General features: G+C 40.6%; 1 protein-coding gene across 8 annotated transcripts in view; it reads left to right on the top strand.

Moving 5' to 3' along the window:
- The window catches only part of CARMIL3 (capping protein regulator and myosin 1 linker 3), a 145230-nt gene extending 124892 nt beyond the window's left edge, over positions 1 to 20338 (top strand). Inside the window, exons 29-40 of one of the 8 annotated variants that reach the window (XR_013270314.1) lie at positions 989 to 1111; positions 2346 to 2409; positions 2572 to 2801; positions 5150 to 5247; positions 5377 to 5632; positions 6743 to 6832; positions 6925 to 6988; positions 7238 to 7320; positions 10447 to 10746; positions 10930 to 11019; positions 12697 to 12786; positions 19856 to 19912. Coding sequence is in view for 6 of the 8 variants with exons in the window: in XM_077469063.1 (XP_077325189.1) it covers positions 989 to 1111; positions 2346 to 2409; positions 2572 to 2801; positions 5150 to 5247; positions 5377 to 5632; positions 6743 to 6832; positions 6925 to 6988; positions 7238 to 7320; positions 10447 to 10746; positions 10930 to 11019; positions 19856 to 19921 (1464 nt within the window). In the remaining 2 variants the exon portion in view is untranslated. Of the gene's footprint in view, positions 1 to 988; positions 1112 to 2345; positions 2410 to 2571; positions 2802 to 5149; positions 5248 to 5376; positions 5633 to 6742; positions 6833 to 6924; positions 6989 to 7237; positions 7321 to 10446; positions 10747 to 10929; positions 11020 to 12696; positions 12787 to 19855 lie in introns of all 8 variants that reach the window. The other 7 variants (XM_077469072.1, XR_013270326.1, XM_077469085.1 and 4 more) reach the window with 7 other exon arrangements.
- Positions 20339 to 21460: the final 1122 nt, after the last annotated feature.

The raw sequence follows: 21460 nt of genomic DNA, 5'->3' as shown, positions 1-21460 counted from the left end.
GGCTAGGGGGAGTGGAGGGTGGGGGGAGGGAGGGGGGTTTCCCCTTTTTTTGTAATTTATGTGGTTTTTTGTGTGGTGGGGGGAGGTCTCGGGGAGGTTTTATATTTTATGTTGCAATGATTAGTGACTCTATATATTGCTAAGAACTATCTGTGCTTATATGTGATACATTTGATTATCTGTCTACTCAAAATATGTATGTACCTTGCTGACGCATGTCTGTTTTCTGTTTTTTTTTTGTTTGAAACATAAATAAAAATTCTTTGTTAAAAAAAAAAAAAAAGAAGGAAGGGGGCCCACTCAGATCATACCTCTCAACATTTTGAGATGGGAATGAGGGACTAGCATATGTATGTAGGCATAGGACATGCCCCTTAAAGGGAACATAACCAAAAAAAAGGTTAATTAAACCCACAAGTGCTTTTTTACCACTAGTATTCCTTTAAATTGGCTTATAAAATTGACATATTCAGCGATTTAGAAATTGGATGTGCAAAAGTGCATTTTATATACAACTATATATATTAGACCACAATGAGGGACAAATGAGGAGTAAAGAGGGACAGAGGGACATTGCTCCAAATCAGGGACCGTCTCTCGAAATCTGGGAGCTATGCTCAGATGACCTCATAAAATACAGAAGTTTATTTGTTAGACAGTGCATACAGCATCTTCAACCCTAGGTCCACCCCTCTAACACATTTCACCCATCTGGGCTAAGTCATAAATATCTCTACGACTAAGCCCAGATGGGTGAAATGCATTACAGGGGTGGACCGGGGGCGGAGGGATGGAATATGTTTGCAGATTTTGTGACAACATAAGAGAGCAGCTCTTTTATTTTTTAATGACATGTACTTCCTGCATTGAAATGGACCTCAGTGATTATGCATGCCTTGCAATAAATGCAATAAACAGGCCTCAGGGTACTCATTGGATCAGAAAAATAACACGTCTCGTTCTTTTTTTTCCCCATAAACTTTAATAGGCTCGTCACAGATCTCAGCTGCAGAGTATTATGGAAGAAGAGCAGAGGCTGATGGGATATCTCCCGCAGACACCACCAAGGAATAAACAGGAGACACACGAGGGAGAGATGTATTCTAGTATTGTAAGTGGATAAATCCCTTTTCATTTCAGTATGCTAACCTTTGTGATTTTTACTATCCATAACATCGTGTTTTTTTAAGGTCAACCTAATGCAATCCCTGACCAGCAAATGTTTATTTTATGGTATCTATGAGCTGCATTTGGACAGATTGAGTTGATGGAGGAGAGCCATATGTAACATATGCCATATGTAACAAGTGTAACAGTGAAGAATGGATCAGTGAATACCATGGGGATGGCAAATCTGGGCCTTGAGTATTAAGTTTTATCAAGCCCCAAGCCTTCATAAAATTTGGTTTTCTCTGTCCTATTAATACCATTATAGTTAAGTCCCATTTGTACATCTCTGCCTGGCATTATATCAGTTACATGCACTTCCCAGGACCTTATGTACTGGCCTTTAACACTTCAGATACAAAACAGTAAAATGGTATTAATCCCAAAAGCAAACACCTATTATATTATAGCTTACCAATTATTAGATGTGATGGCTACATTTGTTTTCTTTTTTAGGTTTTCTTTCCTTTATTTTCATCTGGTTATCTGGCCAGTAAGTAGGGTTGCCACCTCATCCCTTTAAACCTGCACACATATAATTTACACAGGTTCTGAGGCTAATTTAATGCAGATAATGCACTAAGTGAGTATAATTACCACCTTAATCAGCCACAGAACCTGTGTAAACAATATGTGTTTGGGTTTAAAGGGATGAGGTGGCAAACCTACCAGTAAGTCAGTTGTTTTTCAACAAAACAAGCTATTCTGCAAATATAGCAGTTCCAAGGTTGAGACAAACCATTTACACTGACAGGGGGTACTTACAATGGTCAGCCTTTACTTATTCATTTAAAATGTTTACCCAAAACGGAAAAAAAAAAAAAAAAAAAAACAACTGTTTGCTGTAACTGCTTATTAATTGTTAGCTAAAGTTCAGCTTCAATTTGTTAGTTAGAAATCTGATAGTATACCTAATACTACCCTCCACCTAGATTAACAATGTTCCTGTCTGCAGTACCCCATGTGTTCATTCATCCAGAGAGGGGGCACTCTAATACAGGAGGTAATTTACTACTTAGCTCACCAGATGAAAACCAAGGGAAAAAAATAAAACGAATGCAGCCATTACATGTAATGATTGGTAAGCTGCAATATGGCAATATGATACATTTTTGGTTTTGGGTTTAATATTGCTTTATTTCCCCTCTTTACTAATGTCCTTATTTGTATCTCTGCAGGATACCATGGTAATAAAGAAGCGTCTCCAAGGCAGAAAAATTCGCCCTGTGTCTGCATTTATCAGTGAGATCTCTGATATATATACTATTTCCAAGTTTTCACGCACAACGCTAACATAAACATTTCCATGCAACATGTTTTGTGGGAAACATCCCTTTATTGTTCAACTATAAAATCTTTCTGTTGTAGAATATTAACTAAATCTGTATGCCCCTCATTTGGTAGGTGTGAGTGAGCAGGAATTAAGCCCCAAGACACTAGATTTGGGGTCCCCTGGCTCCCGTGAACTCAATTCTCCACCTGCGCTCTCCTCATCCGCTAGCAGTCAGCTCTCTCGCTCTCTAAGCGTGTCACTAGAAGGTCTTTCTGAACTACCCACAGAAGGGAGTAAGCTGCAGCATCAAACCCGGGACAGGCCGAAGCAACAGTCACGTAGAGCGCCAGGAGGAGGAAAGGTAAGAGAAAGCGGAGGTTGAGGAGATAAAAACACCCTAATTAAAACATGTTCATATAAAACCATTCAAGTCATCCTTGAATATCATTATGGCCAAATAAGAGATTCAGCTTTTAAGTATTTGGACTATGGAAATGGTCCCATGCAAACTCCATAGGGTTCAGGGCATCGAAGCTAGGCCTGTCCAGAATGGAAAAATGTGTTTCATTTCAGATAAATTTGTTATGTTACTAATTTTGTTTCAGAATTTGTTTCGTTTTGCTTCATTTAGTTTTGTTTTTTTCTTATTCATTTTCTAACGAGTTCCAAATTTTCAGAAAGATTCGATCCAAATTCTGTGTGAAGAATAGCTGGTTGGTAAGGAGTGAACCGGGAAGCGTCCTTAACGATGACTCATCAACTGTCAGAGAGTTTCCCACTGACAGCTATATGGAAACAAAAGAGTACCAGTAATGAAAAACAAAGAAAAAAACAGCGTGGGGTAGTAATGAAAAACAAAGAAAAAAACAGTGTGGGGTCCCCCTCCTCCATCCATACCAGGCCTTTTGAGTTTGGTATGGATTTTAAAGGGAACCCCACACCAAAATAAAATAAAAAAATTGCATAGGTCCTCTCCAAAATCCATCCCAGACGCTTATCTGAGCATGCAGTCTGGCAGGTCAGGAAAAGGGGGGAATGAGCGAGCAGCCCCCTCCCCCCAAACCATACCAGGCCATATGCACCAGTCAATGACATCACTAAGGGGTCACCCAGCAACATCATCGGTGACCCTGCCCCATTGTTATAGAAGAACTGTCAGATGACGGAGCTGTCAGACGACAGGAGCCTTCAGCAGGTGCAGATCTTTTTTTTTTTTTTTCTCCCAGCCAGCGGTGGCATTTATAATGACTGATGCTGGATTTACTTTGGGGGACATGTTTTTTTTTTTTTTTAAATAAAGGAATTATCAAAAACTGTCCCTGTATTTTTATTTATTTTTGACACTTTTTTTGGTGAATAAGTAGGGGTAAAATGTACCCCATAATCATTCACATGGAGGGCTGGGATCTGGGGGCTTCCAGGTTCTGAGGTTCTGATAAGCCTCCCTGCCTGCAGACATAGTTGTGAGGAAGAGGCCCTTGTCCTCATCAACATGGGGACAGGGTGCTTTGGGAGCACCCTTCCCCCCATGTTGAGGGCATGTGGCCTGGTATGGTTCAGGAGGGAGGGGCTGCTCGCTCACCCCCCCCCCCCCTTTCCTGACCTGCCAGGCTACAAGCTCAGCTTATCCTAGTATAGATAGGGTGTGAGGACCCCGCACTGATTTTTTTTCTTTATTTTTCATTGCTGGAATTCTAATGTTTACATTCAGCTATCATTGGGGAAACCTGCTGACAGCTAATGAGTCACCGGTTGTTAAGGACGCAGCAGTCAGCTTCCGGGCCTGTCTGCTCCTTAACAACCAGCTATTCGTCAACATAGAATTCAGGCGGGTGAATACATTTTCGACTGATTCTAATTTGAATGATTCCGAAAATTTGTAATTTGTTCGAAAACGAATAACCAAAATGAAATGAAGCAAATTTTAACAATAGTTATTTAACAATAACTATTGTTATTGTTAACTATTGTTATCCGGAAATTCAGATACAGCTGAATATATGAATAACCAAAAGTTTGTATGAATTTAGATTCGGACCGAAAAACATTGCACATATCTAACCAAAGCATTTACCACCCTGGTTGTTTAATATCTCTAATCAGAAAGCATTCTAATTTAAAGAAATAATTACCTGTGTAGAGGAACCCTAAAGATAAACTGTGCTTTGCTCATACATGGTCGAGTATGGAGGCCAAGTGACAGATTTTGGTTCCATCAACGCTGTCAGAAAGGGGAATCCATAGCCCTGTGTCTGCTATGACTCTGAGGACTCGTAGCTTTCATTATAATACTGGTGATTGAACAGAATAGTTTAGGAGTGAAAAGCAGATAAGTGTTTGCTGCTAGGGAAGTCCGCATTAAAGTGAACCAGTTGCTTTACACAGTATGACAAAGTGGGCTTTTGCAGATTTTTTTATTTTTTTATTTCACTTATGTGTATTGTAGCAGTAAAATTGTATTTCCACTAAACCAAGCAGATATTTTTAATGAACCAGCTAATATTTTACACCTTTTTTACACCTATTTGACACCTTACACATGAAAGTCACTGGGTGGAGTTTTGTTTGTATTAGAGCAAACGTTTTAATCATTTTATGGAACAACAATCATTTACTACTATTTTTTTTTATCAGATGAAATGTCCACTTAAGAAGACCTTGATCAGTATGGTTATATAGGCAAGCTGATGCTTTTGTATTTTAATTTAGGTGCGGGGCCCAGCTTCTGATTCTGAGCGTCCTGATCCTGCCTTAGATGAGGGCCTTGATGAATTTTTCCATCGCACAGTGTTGACTCAGTCAAATAGGTGTTGTACAATATCCCTAATTCTACATATTCTGCATTTGTTAAAGTAGAGCTACAGCTATAGCTATGTCTTACACTATGAAAAATAATGGAAAAGTGAGTTATCACCTGTCATTTTATGTCCTTTCAGTGTCTCTTCAGGTCAAGGTGATACAGATGCACCTCCAAAAAGAAGGCGTCGCAGCCTGTTCCATTTCCGTAGAAGTCGAACCCCAAAGAGGGAACAAGACAGAGGGAGAATTGCTCCTCCCCCTTCCCCAGGCCCAGAAACATCAGATCATGTGAAAATTGAAGGATACTCAATAACAAATGGAACTTCCATCAGCAATGGAGCTGAAACACATAGTATTGGTGGAGTCAGGGGGTTACCTGGCCGAGGAACACCGGTAAGCAGCACCTGACAAAGTGCAAAGTATAGCTGGCAATATACAAACAATAGGTCACAAGGAGGTTTTTACAAACCAATGCTAGATGATATTAGAACTCTGTATCGAATATAACTTATATGAACATACATAAGCCAGTTTTATGTGTGGAAAAATGCTACTTTCACACTCCACAGAGGTGTTTTGAGTGTATTTTTTGCTCTGAGAGCACCACTCCATATATCCTTTAATATAATACAGCAGCATGTGCCCTAAGTTTAAAGCAACAACATAGTGGACTGATACTTTGAGTTTGGAGAAGCAGACATTGACGACAACCATAGTATTGTGACAGTACCATTCCACCATGACCTGGGCAATGGTATAAAACAGTCTAAAATACCGTGTTCATCAGGAGTTGTTACGCCAGACACAATGCATTAGAGTTAATATGACTGTAGTGCAAAGCCTGAGACATTTACACAAGGGAAGCTCAATGCTACCCATGGCAAAACTGTCAATCCCTTTTTGATACATTATATTCATTTTGAGAAACAATAACTAATTGACTTTGCATGTGAAAAGCAGGTACTGATTGATAGTGCTAGTTTGTAAAAAGTTTGCTACTTTACATCGGCAGCATGTAAATTTTAACCTTTGGAGAACCTATCTCTGGGGAAGTCCCCCCACATCCCACAATGCAGGTACCTGGAGGACTCATTGGAAGGCCTCTGCATTTCTATATGGGGTGCAGTGGGGCATCCTTCACCCCCAATTTGCTCAAAAGTTGACATTTGCACAGTACATACACATAAGGCTCCTGTGCACCCTGCAGCATAATTCGGACAAACTAGCATTGCTGGTCTATCATTCTTTAAGTAGTGACAGGTTTACTTTTATCTCACTTTACTGCCTGAAGTCTGAAGTTTTTATCCCATCTTGTAGATTTTCTAGCACATATTACAATAAAATAAATTGAAATTAAAATAAAATAAAAAACAAACATTTTCACGTTACACACAATAGTAAACAAACATTGAATGAATTTCTGAAAATTCTGAGAGATGATTGACAATTATCGGTTGATCATGCTGTAATCAACAAATATTATGTAAAAATGTCTGTTTTCAGTCCTGTGAGCAAAGGCTAGAGGAAGTACAACCAGCAAGAGTACGAGGCGTTCCACTTCCAGGGATGGATGGTGTCCGGCAATGGAAGGAGGTATGTCAAGGAGGGGCATTATTACCTTTTCTAATATGTTTTGACATTTACAGTGCTTTATTGAGTTCTAAAATGCTACATATCATTTTCAGATTGATGCACCAGGAAGTACTAACTGTGCTTCAGAGGACAGAAGACGCTCTTCTGGGGATGGGGGTAAATATCTATTCCACCCTATGTTCTCTATCTGTACTTTTCCATAACTCTGAAATCTCATTCTCTTTTCCCCATGAGCAATTCAATCCATGCTTGCTCTGTCTTTTTTCTGGTGTTTCTCCCCACCTATTTTCCACTGTCTATGTGCTTCCTTTCTGTATGTGCAATGTTTCCCTCTTTGCCTTTCCCTACACTTTCCCTTCCTGTTTCTTCTCTCTCTGTCTCTCGCTCTCTCTCTCTGTCTCTCAGAGGAGGGTGCTACGTTTGAGGACAGACAGCCTTGTTTTTCCAACGGAGACAGGAACAATCAGAAGAATTTATCAAGAGAAGAGGTAATCCTAACATTGAAAGTTTTGCAGAGTCAGGGATATAAAAGGAAAGAGGTGGTGACCCAAAATAATGCAATGCAAGGAAGCCATCAGATATACGAGATCAGTTTTTGTGTGCATTGGCTAATCCAGATAATTTCTCATGTATTCACTATAAGTGGAAGAAACTGTAGCAATTTATTATGATCTAAAATCTGTAAAAACCAAAATGAAATATTTTGCATGTAAATATACAAGACAAAGACTTTGGTAGTGCTAAAAATTCAAACCTTAAAATAAACAATCAACAGGCAGTAACAATGAATTTCCTAATCACAATGCTTGACATATAAGAAAAATACAATAAAACAATGAAATAAATGTTTTTCTATTGTAAAGCTGTTTTGGCCAACTCAGGCTGGTGGGAGAACTGATCGTAAGTGTAGACAGAAAAGAAAATTATGGTCCTAGTTAGAATTTGCATTTGGTTATCATGCAAAAGCTTTAATGCTTAATTTAAAAGTGCTGCTTAATTTAAAAAAACATGAATATAGCATTATAATGAGACCCTGGAGATGTGTATTTGTTCAATCTACAAAAATCATAATCACTGTTTTATTGCTTTGGCAGGAGATTGGGGCTTTGTTAAGTAAAAAGACATTGGTCTGTGAAGGTAATTTTAGAGGTACCAACGGTAGATGACTGGCATCTGATTCAGTCTCTCTGAGAGAAAAACATGATTGGCAGGCGTGGATTTGGTCAGATAATAGATATTGTTACATGAGATAGTATGTGTCTATACTCAATGCACGGACATGTATAAATATGCAAGATTAGCATACATGTCTATGCTTTAATCAGTTTAAAAAATATATATATATATATCGCTCAGGGGGCCACAGCTGACTGCCATCTGGTTTGATTCTTCACGCTGCTACACAACCTATTGTATGCTGAATGTGGCATGTTAAGAGGCATCACATGTGATATTATTGTTTGATTTATCAGAGGAAAAAGTTGCAGGTGTAATTAATTTCTTTGTAAATTTAACACCTGATTCACTCATTCACATTTGACTAGGTAAAAAGGCTAAATTTGTGCTTTAAAGATCACTTTAGCTTTCCACCTATTTCAAACATGTCATGTTACAATAGGAGTGCTGTGCTTAAAGTGTACCTGTGGGTAACTAACATGGGTAGCAGATACCTCTTCCTTTTATGAGGTATTCAAGCCTTGCTGTCTTCAGCTCTCCTGAAGTGCCTATGCAAATAGAAACTATCTCAAAGTCGCTATATGCATAAGCATGTGCATGTCCATCTGCACCCCACTTGGAAATTCCAGTGCCTGCAGTTTGGTCACTCAGTCACCACTGGGATGAAGGCAAGGGCATACTTATTTTCCAGTAGAGGAAGTGTAAACAATGAGGGAATGGAGACATCACGAGAAAGAAGACTCATCTAGTTAAAAAATCCTCAAAATCTCATTAAAGCAAAGAGACGTCCTCATCATTTTTGTTTTCAGTTATCTTTACATTTTAATTTGACACTTTTATGGATAACAAATGAAATCTGGTACACTAGGCATGTAAGTTGGTATCCTATGGCAAGGAGATAGAAAATGTATGCCCCTTCCCCACCATGCATATCCTAGCCTGCATGTCCTTGAACATTAAAGGATTGCTTAAAAAGTGATGAAGTGAAAAGTGGCACTGCTCCCAAAACATACATACCTTTTGACTCCAATTCTGGCAGTGGAAAAGTGTTTCAAAAATCAAAAGAAACATTATTGTGCAACTAACTTACTCGATAATCTACTAAAGAGTTCTTACCCATTAAACTTTGAGGCTAAAAACACAAAAAACTTAAATCCGTCTTATAAAAAAAAGTAAAGTTTATTCTACATTTCACTTAATTTATCCAACATCAACTGGCCCATCTCCTTCTTATATCAGAACCTGGGCTAAGGTAAGTATCTAGAGACACTAAATTGAATTGAGGAGATACTGGCCAGTGAACTTTTTCAGAATGTGCACAAAGAATCTTTGGCACTACAGGTTTTTACATGGCAAAGGTTGCAAACTACTTAACACCTAGAGGGTAGGTAGGTGGTTTACACATAATTTCTCAATACCATTTTTTTTCTTGGGTACCAATGGTACAGAAGAATCTGAGCCTGTCAGTATCTGGCAACATTACTTATTTATATCCCTTAACTGATGAAGGGCACGCTGCACAATATCACCATGGCAGGTTTAAGGGTTGACATTGCCTACTGTCCAGCCATAGAGATACCACTTTTCTTTCTTTGAGTACCAAGACTGGTAATCTAACTGTGTAAATCTACAATCTTTGAAAAAAATAAGATAATAGAATAATAATTCAATTATCTTATAGAATTAATAACACTTGATAATGATACTATAAAAACAGTATTTACATAGCATGCCACTAGCCTTTAGTGGTCACCCCCCTAGTATCTATGGCTAGCTTTACAATTATTCTGATGAATTCTTCTGAATTTGTATGGTTCAAAAAATCTGTTTCTGTGCAATGTAATGCAGTGTTAACTCATTCAACATATCAGTGCCTAATCATACAGCCTATGAATCATGTAATCAATGCTATGATTAAGCATTGATGTGTGAGGGGCTTTGTGTATCCTTATACTGCACCATTGTTTAAGACAACTTACCAAACTTGCAGATATTGGAATGCAGATGCAGTTTACATTTATCACATCTGATTTTTGCTTTGGGCTGAAAACCATCATTTGAACTGCACCCATTCTAGCTCTGTAGCAGAACTAAGTTGAACGGTAATTGATTCTGTGTTCTTTCAAGTTAAATATGTTTATATAAACTTTGTTCATCCACGCACTGGAAAAGTAGGGACCATCTGGTAATGAATAGTGTGGTGGTTGGGTCATCTACTATACAGAAAATAATTTAGCTTTTATTGCCATCACTATATCTTTTGCATCTTGCATGTTACTATGAAATATAGAAAATGTCAATAGCGTGTAACAGAACTGAGTGATGGGGTAGTTTGATCTACATTATTTTAATATGAAGCAATCTGTCCCCCAAATAACAGGGTAACAGATAATGTTTACTTCCCATTCACTGCACATTCCCGTCCCTTGTTTTTCCAGGGGGGTCTTACTGTTTCCTGCCCCCATTCTGCAGAACTGCGGCCAATTGCTGCCCCACGGGGTAGGAAAGTGTCTTGTGGGGGGGGGCAAGGTGATACCGAATGTCCGGAAGAGGCGAGGAAGGAAATTCCAGTGCCCAGACCAAGAATCAGAGAACCTGTGAAAGAGGCGGCCCCCCCAGCGGGAGGTGGGAACAGCCCATTGCAAAGACTACACAGCATGCAGTACACACTCTCTCACCCACGTTTACCCAAGTCTGCATTTTTGCTGCCTATATCTGTTACCGCTTTCTCAGTTTTGGTTTGTAAATGCATTCAGCCTTGCTGTTTATCTCTACATTCTGCATTTGTTTTCATTTCTGACGTTTGCTATCCATTATATTTTGCTATTTGTGTGCCCTCTCTCTTTCCATTCTACTGTGACTTACAGCAACCCTTGCTCTGCAATGTAATCCCTTACTTTTTTAAAAAATGCTTTCATTAGATGGTGCACCACCTGTGCGTAGGCCTCCTCTTAAGCCTCAGCGATCTCGAAGGATGCAGTCATGTGATTCAGCTGAAGCGCCAACTTCTGGTGAGATCTTTTTATAACATAATAAGAAAACATAATAATGTACACATACAGTGGGCAGAGCAACGGAGATATGATTGCAGCTCACTGTTTAGAGACATAATTGTTTTCTTTTTTGAAGAGCATGGTTCATAAAAATCCCATGACAAGATATAATTATGTTTGGGTCCAGCTAAACATCACTGATACAGATATATGAAAACAAGAAGAAAAAGTAAAATTTTCCCTAACTGTTTAATAACTAGCCCATAAAAAACAAATTGGCTGTTCTGGTCAGCACCTTAATCAAACTTGTTCTTTGCCAATTTAGGGCAAAGTAATGAGTTTGCTATAGCACCCTATAGCCATCAATGTATCCTTATGCCGTGTACACATGGCCGGACTTTTTGACCGAGTTCGACGGAGTTATGACGGAGTTCCGCCAAAACTGACTTGTCTACACACAATTACACCAAAGTCCGACGGATTCGACCGTGATGACGTACGACCGGATTAGAATAAGGAAGTTCATAGCCAGTAGCCACTAGCTGCCCTAGTGTCGGTTTTCGTCCGTCGGACTAGCATACAGACGAAAGGATTTTTTGACCGGACACGAGTCCGTTGGAAAGATCTGAAACATGTTCTAAATCTAAGGTCCGCCTGATTTTTCGACAGCAATGGTCACACACGGTTGAATTGTCCGACGGATTCATTCCATCTGACCTTTTCTGTCAAAGTCCGGCCGTGTGTACATGGCATTACATTTCCTCCCCTCCCCCAATCCTCCTTTCATGACACGAAGCCAAAGAAATACTCTTTGTACTTCTGGGTATTGAGAAACATGTGATTAACTACATAGGACAGCACTGGGTCAATCAGAGCTATCATATGGAAAACTGACCAGTGAATTTTAGCTTACAGAGGACTTTCCTCTATCTCCCAGCATTGGCCAAGCACAGGTTCACTGTAAATTAGCTACCTCGGCCATATTATTTGCAAAGCACAAGGATAGCTTGATGTTCCATGGGTAGGCAAGAAGAATTAAGAAAGGTAACACAACTAGATTTAAATATAAGAGACACTGGGTGTTATTTACGAAAGGCAAATCCACTTTGCACTTGAAAGTGCACTTTCAAGTGCAGTCGCTGTAGATCTGATGGGGACATGCAAGGAAAATTAAAAACAGCATTTTAGCTTGCACGTGATTGGATGATAAAATCAACAGAGATTCCCCTTATTTCAGATCTTCTCCTCAGATCTACAGTGAGTGCACTTGTAGTGCAAAGTGGATTTGCCTTTCATAAATAACACCCGTTATCACTTTTCCCATTTTTAGGGCTGACCCTTAAAGGTTTAATGCTTGCCAGCACTCCCTCTCTGCTCCTAGCTCTGTCGCAGCCCTAAAATGTCTAGTTCGGCTGGTTTCGGATGCTAAGGGGAGTGGACACGTCATATGACAGTGCTCAGACCTAGCGGTTGGCTGCTAAACCTGAACACTCACATGGGAGGAGGTCACATACTTCTCTGTACTGGGAAAAGCACTGGGAATTCCCACTGGTTGTGACAGAAGCAGGAGTGGTGAGGGAGTGCTGGCAAGATGAGTATCAGGGGTTAACTTTAGGGAAGGTAGCTGTGGCTCTTTAAGTATTTTTTCCCTGTATTTTAATATATAGAGAGATTAGCTATGATATTTTGTTCTAGTGACTGGAGCAGGTATTACACTGCACACAAATGAACAGAAAATGCCTCAGACAGGTGATGCCTTGCAACGTGGACTACGCCACATGGCTGGTAAGTTCTAAACAAACTCACAGAAAAAAAAGCTAAAACCAGGTAAGGTTTAAAGGTAATATAAAAAAATTACCTGTATGCTCCAAGTAGTGTACAGTTCCAGCTTACTCCTTGTATGCTGAGAATGAAGGCTCTGGGGATAATCTGACTTGTGTGTGTGTGGAGGTACAAGGAGCAACAGTCCACCCCCATATACAGCTGACTCCAATTCCATTTAAACAGAACATAGCAAATGTGTTTATTACAACTTCTTGCACAGTTACAAGAATATAAAATATTTGCCTTGCTACAGAATAATCAATCATTGAATACATGCAATGCAACACTATCATGGTAATATTAAAAAAAATCATTATGACAGAGTTTCATTTATAACAACCCTGTTGCAAAAATAGAAAATGAAAAAGATTCTTCTGTGGAGAAGATATATTTTTCTGTCCCTGTTATCTGCCTTCAAGAGGTGCAGTTCCTGGGGAATCCATATCATCTGAAGCACTTCTATATTCACTCATGCATTGTCAAGGATTAGGGCCTTTCAGGAATTCTCACACCGCACCCCTCAAAATTTGCTAAAGTATATGTCAAGCCAAAACTTTTTCTTGATTGTGCATTAGGGGACACAGGATGTACTGTATTCAGGTACATATGCTTATATTGGGCACAAGGAAAACAAACATTGTAAAGGCAACCCAGTAAAACCCCTCCCACTCCCATCATGTCTTAGTTTTTTGCTAGTGTCCTTATGAGAATGGATGTCTTCTTTGTACTCTGAGAGAAGAAAACCATTTCCTACTTTTTATGCTTTTTATCAAGACTTTTTTTTTTTTAATCAAGACCTTTTTCTTCTAACAAGATTTTTCAGTTGCTGCTGAGCCGCTGGGGTTCATTGTATAGTTTCTGGGTCAATTGATCCTTGGCATAGCCTTGGACACCAAACCCAGATCCCACTGTGCGAAAGAAGCTGGACCATCCTCTAATGTGTCCTCTGAGCACTGGCTCTGCATTAGAAACTAATCAAGAAGCTCTTCCAGATACCCTCAGTGTAATATGAGTTACCCGCAAAGTGATTTACAGGTCTTCCCACTGGGAGGATGAAGGGTGTCTGAGTGTCCCCCAGATCCAGCCTCGTGTTGCCATTTACTTGGAGGGGACCAGAAGCTGACTCGGGACCAACACTATAGCAAGTGAGGGCTTTGCCCTTATCAGAAACTAGGTGCCTTGTATCTTAACTGCTCCTAGAGTCCCCAAAGGGAGTTCTGGCCGTGACACTTTTGGTTACATGCTAGCAAATGTAGAAGGCACTGTGACATTTTTAATATGATGCCATTAAACAGGCCTTACTGCCTGTATGTCTCCACTAAGTCTGCACAGTCTCTTTTTCACTGCGAACAATGTGACTGCACATGCCATTTTTCTAGAATATGCTGGTCTCTAAGCAAGTCTGTGAACATCGTTTCCTGCCTTCTCCACTGTGGCACCCTAAAATCCTCACATGTATTGTGCTCCTTGCTGTCTCCAATGACAAGGTCACAGATGGCTTTAACCCTTCCTGCTCTGCAGATGCTTGTGAATACCCCTTGTGAAAATCTCTCATTAACATCAGTATAAACATTAGCCCAAAGGGGTTCAGTCCTGCCAGCCTTGTCAGTTTATAATCTACTGACAGTTGTGGGGTGGATTGTAATATTACATCAAAATTACCTGACACCAATAGCCTAGACCACTGCCCCATGCCTCATTGCAGCACCCCTAAGAGACTTCTATAACCTCTTCAGGGGTGGCTTCCCTTTCCTTTTTATCCAGGGAGGAGTTCTCAGCTACTGTGTCTGAGTTTATGGGTAGAATTTCAGCCATGTTTGCTGATATAGAATGCAGGAGTGTACATTTACAGACATCACTCCAACACTTAAGGACCAAAATGGTATCCTTATTGATGCAGTGCACGTGTCTAGACCTGGCACAGTCTGTGTCAGCCATACCCAAGGTTACCAGTCTGGGCTGTCTTTAAGGTCCCCAGCCTGTTAAAAGTTTCCTGTACACTCACTATTTCAATCTGTTTTATACAGTAATTTTCCTAATCCGAAGAAAGTCTTTACTCCTCCTAAGTTGTTAAGCAATATCTAATTGAGGGAGCTCTTAAAAAGTGGACCATCCCTATAGTGGATCTAGCCATTTTCTGTCTTAACAAGTTTTTGAATTTGACAACATCCTAGTGCTTAACCACTTGCTTACTGGGCACTTAAACCCCCCTCAGTCCCAGACCAATTTTCAGCTTTCAGCGCTGATGCACTTTGAGTGACAATTGCGCGGTCATACAACACTGTACCCAAATGAAATTTTTATCATTTTTTTCCTACAAATAGAGCTTTCTTTTGGTGGTATTTAGTTACAGCTCGGAGTTTTATTTTTTGCTAAACAAACAAAAAAAGATGCAAAAAAAAAAAAAAAAAAAATCATGTTTTAATAGTTTGTTATAAAATTTTGCAAACGGGTCATTTTTCTCCTTCATTGAAGTGCGCTGATTAGGCGGCACTGATAGGCTGCATTGGTGGGCACTGATGGGCTGCATTGGTGGGCACTGATGGGCTGCATTGGTGGGCACTGATAGGCTGCACTGGTGGGCACTGATAGGCATAGTTAAGGCGGCACTAATAGGCACAGATAAGGCGGCACCGATGGGCACAGATAAGGCGGCACTGATGGGCAAAGATGGGCACAGATAAGATGGCACGGATGGGTGGCATGGATAAGTGGCACGGATGGGTGGCACGGATGGGCACTGATAGGTACCACAGATAGATGGGACTGATGGGCACTGATAGGTGGCACTGATAGGTGGCTCTGATAGGTGGCACTGCTGGGCACTAATGGGCGGCACTGCTGGGCACTGATGGGCGGCACTGCTGGGCACTGATGGGCGGCACTGGGGTGCAGCACCTGAGGCAGATTTTGGGTGGCACTGTGGGTGGCACTGCTGGGTGGCACTGTGGGTGGCACTGTGGGCACTGCTGGGTGGCACTGTGGGCACTGCTGGGTGGCACTGTGGGCACTATGGGCACTGCTGGGTGGCACTGACAGGGGGGCACTTACTTTATTCAGGATGGCACTGCGGGTGGCAGGTGGGCACTGGCAGGGGGCAGGTGTCCTTTTAAATTGCTGGCCGTGATCGGGACTGATGTCCCGAACACGGCCGCCGGCGATCGGCTTTTTTTTTTTCTCCTCGCGCTGTCAGCGCGAGGAGGAATACTAGCCGATTACCGGCTCCGTTTTATCACATGATCAGCTGTCATTGGCTGACAGCTGATCACGTGATAAGGGGTCGGGATCGACCCCTTACACGGATCGGTGATCAGGCGAGTCTCACGGACTCGCCGATCACAGAGCGCGCCGCGCGCGCCCCTCAGGGGGCGCGCAGGCCGCTCGTAACCGGGACTACGTCAATAGACGTAGTCCCGAAAATGTGGGTCCGCGCTATTGCCGTCATTTTGCAATAGCGCGGGTCCCAAGTGGTTAAAGATCTAGTGGCCAAGAGTCTAAAAGCCTATTCCAATGCCTTATTCTCCCTCACAGGCCCTGACTTGCATCTGGCCATTGCCACAATGTCCCACCTTGGCCAATTGGTCCAAGGATATATTTCAGGATCCTGGATCTATTCTAATGGACCCTTCTGTCCTCCAACAGTTGGAGCTCATGGCAGTTGTTCTGCTTTACTGTGATGGATAGATGGATATTATACCCCTAATATGCAGAATAAGTCTCCTTTTGATAAGCATGCCGAGGTCCCTTTGGCTCAAAAACTTCTACTGAGGGAACAGTCACAACACACCCTGTCAGTCAATGTCTACAAAACCTTTAAAGCCTAGTACCTGAAATACAGGGGCTCACCTGATTCAGTTATCCCTATGCCCTGAAATGCTAGGAAGTCAACTTCTCGCCAAGTCTATTATCGCACACAGAAATAATTTTTCTCCCATGAAAGGCAAGGAATTTCCAATCCAGGAATTTCTCAGGATTATTTCTGTCTTTTCTCCAGGCTCGTCTGAATCAATATCTGGCCTTGAGTACCATCAAATTTTGGCCCGAGTGATTTTAATTCTATGACTGTCTCCAACTCTTTAATGAAAGCATTAAAGCAGAGGTCCACACAATTTATTAAATTAACCTTAACCTCATCAGCGCTATGAGCAGATGTGCAAATAAAAAGAAAACATATTTTTTGGTCATGTATTTACCTTAGAATCGTTCTTTATTCAGCCACTTCCTGTATTTAATTCCTGTGGGAGTAGGCATGTATTTTATTTTCCCCCTGAGGCGCACTGTCTCCTGGGAGCTAAGTGTCAGGCTTCCCAGGAGTCAATGCTGAATGCCGCTGTGAAATCCCCACACACTGAGCATGCGATATGAAAACAGACATCGGGAGAATTATTACAGCAAACGCATGAGTGTTATATTGATATTAAGCAAGTGTCAGAATGCCAGAAAAAAATAAATAAATGAATGGTCGAAGGACATCCGCTTTAATGCAGGATATTGTACGTATTGTTCCCCCTATACATTCCCCAGTGACTTTGTGAGATCTCAGCCTGGTTATTTTGGTTCTCCAGAAACCATCCTTTGAGCCAATCAGTGTTATTTCCCTGCCTACTATTACTCACAAGGTTGCTTTCCTTCTTGCCGTCACCTCTGCCAAACGTTCTGAATTGGCAGCCTTAACCTTCAAGGAACCCTTTCTTCTGCTACATAAACATAAGGTTGTTTTGAGACAGAAATCCTCTTTTCTTCCCAAGCTGGTTTCTTCCTTCCACCATAACAAGGACATTGTTCTCCCATCTCTATGATTCACAACATCCCAAGGTTTTCCTCCACTGTCTGGATATGGTATGCACTGTTAGAGTGTATAGCTGAGCTACAGCCTCTTTCTGACAGACTGATTCTTTTAATCGTCATTCCTGAGGGTAACTTTAGAGAACAGCCTACTTCTCATTCCATTATCTTGGGGTAGATTCCTCAGCTCCTCATTTGACCCTCCAGACTTAAGGCTAAGGTTCCACTTTTGTCTTTCAAAGAGCACTTTGTTAGACCGGTTAGTGCTTTATGAGCTTTCAGCATCTGACATCTGTTTCTCATATTTTGCAAGGCTACCACCTGGTCTTCTGTTTAATACATCTTTTATAAGTTTTACCAAGTGAGTGTTCAACCTCATGCTGATGCCAGCTTCAGTCGTAATGTTCTTCAGGTGACTCTGTGAGCTCTACTCAGTCTCTTCTGTTATCCTGTTACTCATGTGGGCCTGTTAGCACATTGTTTTCTGTGTTGCCAAACCCTCAGTTAGACTGCTTTTGGGTGTCCCTATGTAGCTTAATACATAGTTAATAATACATGTCCCTTAACCTACGATTAAGAAAATACCTACCGTAAAATCTTTTTCCTGGGGGGGCATTAAAGGTCCTACCCCTCTGTTCTTATGGTCCACTATTACTATTGCCTGCTACAAAACTGAGGCATGGTTGGAAGGGTAATGTTGGCTTTCCTCACAGCTTTGTTTGCAACTGTCCAATCTCCTGAAAGGTAGCTGCATAACCCTATTTTCCTGAGTACATCCTGTGTTCCTTAAAGTACTCCAAGAATTTGATGGAAAGTCAAAAATCCTATTTTTCTTCTTACATTTGTAGGAGTGAGGGATGGTCTCAACATCGTATTTCCTGTCCCGATGAAATAGTTATGCCAGACAGGAATTCAAGAGAAACACAGACAGAAAATGTTTTTTTTTTGTAGTGTATGGGAAGGCTAGAACTCCTGCAACATTTTTTATTAATTTCTGTGTCCCTGATGCAAATTGTACCTCACTTTCTGATTGGCAAAACTATTGTCCATGTCAATGGGACAGAAGTGAGCGTAAACTTCCTAACGGAGTCCCAATAGCAGTAGCAACCTGGTGGGGGTTCAAATCCTTTACCACTCTATACAAAATGTATGAAGGTCAGTTAATAAAAATTACCTTCTGAAGAAAGAAATTCTAAGATAGTAATGCCATGTGTCCACCTCCAAAATCTCAAAATGTAAATGGAGTATCAGTCAACCTAGCTAATTGAAAATTAGGTAGGGCATCTACAGTAGCCCTCTGGTATGCTGATGTAATGCTATTCTCAAAGGAGCCACTGGAAGATAGGTCCTCTGCTGTTGGCCTTGACCTACGCAAAGACTCTAGGCTGAGTACACAAGCACAAAATATCATAAGAAATCACTGTTCGCAAAACACGCAGTCATGATGCTATTTTTAAAAGAACGGGCACAAAATCAAGCAGTAAAAGCAAATGTGATATATTGTCACCCAGATAAAATCAATAACAAGTTAACAAAGGGGAAAAGGAGGAAAAAAAATAATAAGAATGGTAGTAATACACTTTAATATACAAGGTAAACAACAATAAAGACAGGGCATAAAATGACACAGCTGTCCAGATCAGCATAAACAGTTACAAAGTTACCCAGAGTGAAACAGCGAGCAGTGGTAAGGCTTGAATTATAAACCTATGGAGCCAGGCTGCCGAAGCATACTAAAGACAGCTATGCTAGGCCTAATACTGACTAATAGTAATACTAATAGTAATAGTAATAGTAATACTGACTAATACTGACTGTTAGTAACTGATCAGTGAAGTGCAAGCATAGAGAGGTAGAGACAGTAGTATGCAGGATGGTTAAATAAACAGGCAGTCCTTAAGTTGTTTCCTCTATCGGCTATCGTTGGGGCCCCTTTAAGAGCATTGATGCACTTAACAACAGATTTGATGAACATGCATGCAGTTAAGGTGTTCTAGAGAAGCAGTATAGTCTTTTCACAAATGCAATGTAGAGAAATATAGGGAGAAGGGAAGTGCAGAAGCACACAGCTGAAAGTGGAAAAGTGTGTGAGAGAAAAAGTCTGCATAACTCTGTAAATTTCAGAACCAATAGATAGCGAACATTCAGAGTGGCAACAAAAATGTAAAAGAAAAAAAAAATGGCATGTATATTATGTGTATGTAAAAAAAAAAAAATGTTGCACTGATGTATGTTTTCATTGCAGAAGCCAAAGAGAGAGATGCAAAGAGTCTGCCTTCATAAGCTTGGCTCCACCATCTGGAAAACTTGAAGTGTGACTTATTGGAAATCTGCCTGTGAACACACCATACAGAGTGCCCAACCTTAGTCTAGGTTGCACTAAGAGGCCTATAACATACAACTGTGCATTTTCAGCACCTAATAAAACTTTAAACCTTGATAAATGGTTGTTTTCTTGTATACTGAATATGTACAAAAAGATGGTTTAGAGACAGGAAATAATAATGCTTTTAGATTATTAGAATATGTTTTCGAAGAGTTTGATATTGTTTAAGTCAAACAGAGTTATAGGTAAGCTTCCTTGCACACTGGTGTGTTACTGCAGTGGCTACAACTGTTCCTGGGCCTATAAAGTCATGGGGCTCAACCAAGATTGCTATATCTCTTTATTTATCTTTATTATATGTGTTGAAATAACATGTACAGAATAAAGCAGCCTTTTTCTTTCCTTCTGATCCTTTTATCTCTTATCTGCTGATTGGGCTTCTAAGGATTGAAATAGGTGGATTTTCTTTTGTTAAAAATGTGCAAATTAAGTTCTGAACAAGGCAGGTAAAGAATTCTGGAATAGAGACAAAGGAAAACCATGGATGGTTCCAACCTTGGCCGGTTCAGCGCGCACTGGCTGAGATTCGAACCATCCATAGGCAGGCTGATTGTACCCAAATGTAAAATTTTAACATGCAAATATTGCCAGCGGCTATAGCTGCTACGGTAGCAATAATGATGATGGTCACCTAGCAAGAACATCTATGCATGCCCCCCCTGGGAGAATACTAAAGCTCCGCAAGAGGTATCCCACCATCAACACCGGCTGGGTTGGCCATAGATTATGTTTTTCGGGTAACCGAAAAGCATCGTCTATGGCCTGCCAAAGTGACCCTTCCCTCTGTTTGTCTGCAGATATGATGAAAAATTCTTAGGGGTTGATTTATTAAAACTGTAGAGTGCAAAATCTGGTGCAGCTGTTTATTCTAGCCAATCAGCTTCTAAATTCAGCTCGTTCAATTAAAGGGTAACTCCACAATCTTGGGGGGAAAAAAATAGCAAATAAAGAAAAAAATATATAGCGTGTACAGTTGCGATACAAATCATTTTGTAACTGAATTTTATTAAAAATTACTTTTCCTTTTCAATCTGCAGCCGCTGTAATTTTCTATTAATGCAATGCAATGCAATATGGCTACATGGAGTTGTTCCATATACAGAATGTGTACTCACCACTCCCCAGAAACATAATTTTCTGCTTGTGTGATTTAGTTTACCAATTTTCCCAGAAGTCTGCCTAAGATACTTAAGTCAGATTTCAGGCATCTCCTGCAACAAAAATTTTATTTTTGGGGAGATGCTTCCAGTAGGAACACGGCCAAAGGGATGCAGGCCCTGCAGATTTCCTCATTAGTGCCCTGCAGCTGCCACAGCTGACTGAATTATGAAACCACTCCCATCAGACCCAGAGGCACAGACAAACACACATCGATTTCTTCAGAATAACAAAAAGGTAGGAATCTGCAACAAAGTCATTATAATCCTTGCAATGTACACAGATCACCCAGGCGCAAAAAAAATT

Source organism: Lithobates pipiens, unplaced genomic scaffold (assembly GCF_037356315.1).
Source record: "Lithobates pipiens isolate NorthernLeopardFrog02 unplaced genomic scaffold, aLitPip1_a1.2 Scaffold_11, whole genome shotgun sequence".
In the NCBI taxonomy this organism is placed as follows: domain Eukaryota; kingdom Metazoa; phylum Chordata; class Amphibia; order Anura; family Ranidae; genus Lithobates; species Lithobates pipiens.
Note: the sequence above shows the minus strand (reverse complement) of the source record. Positions and strands in the feature narration are given on the sequence as shown.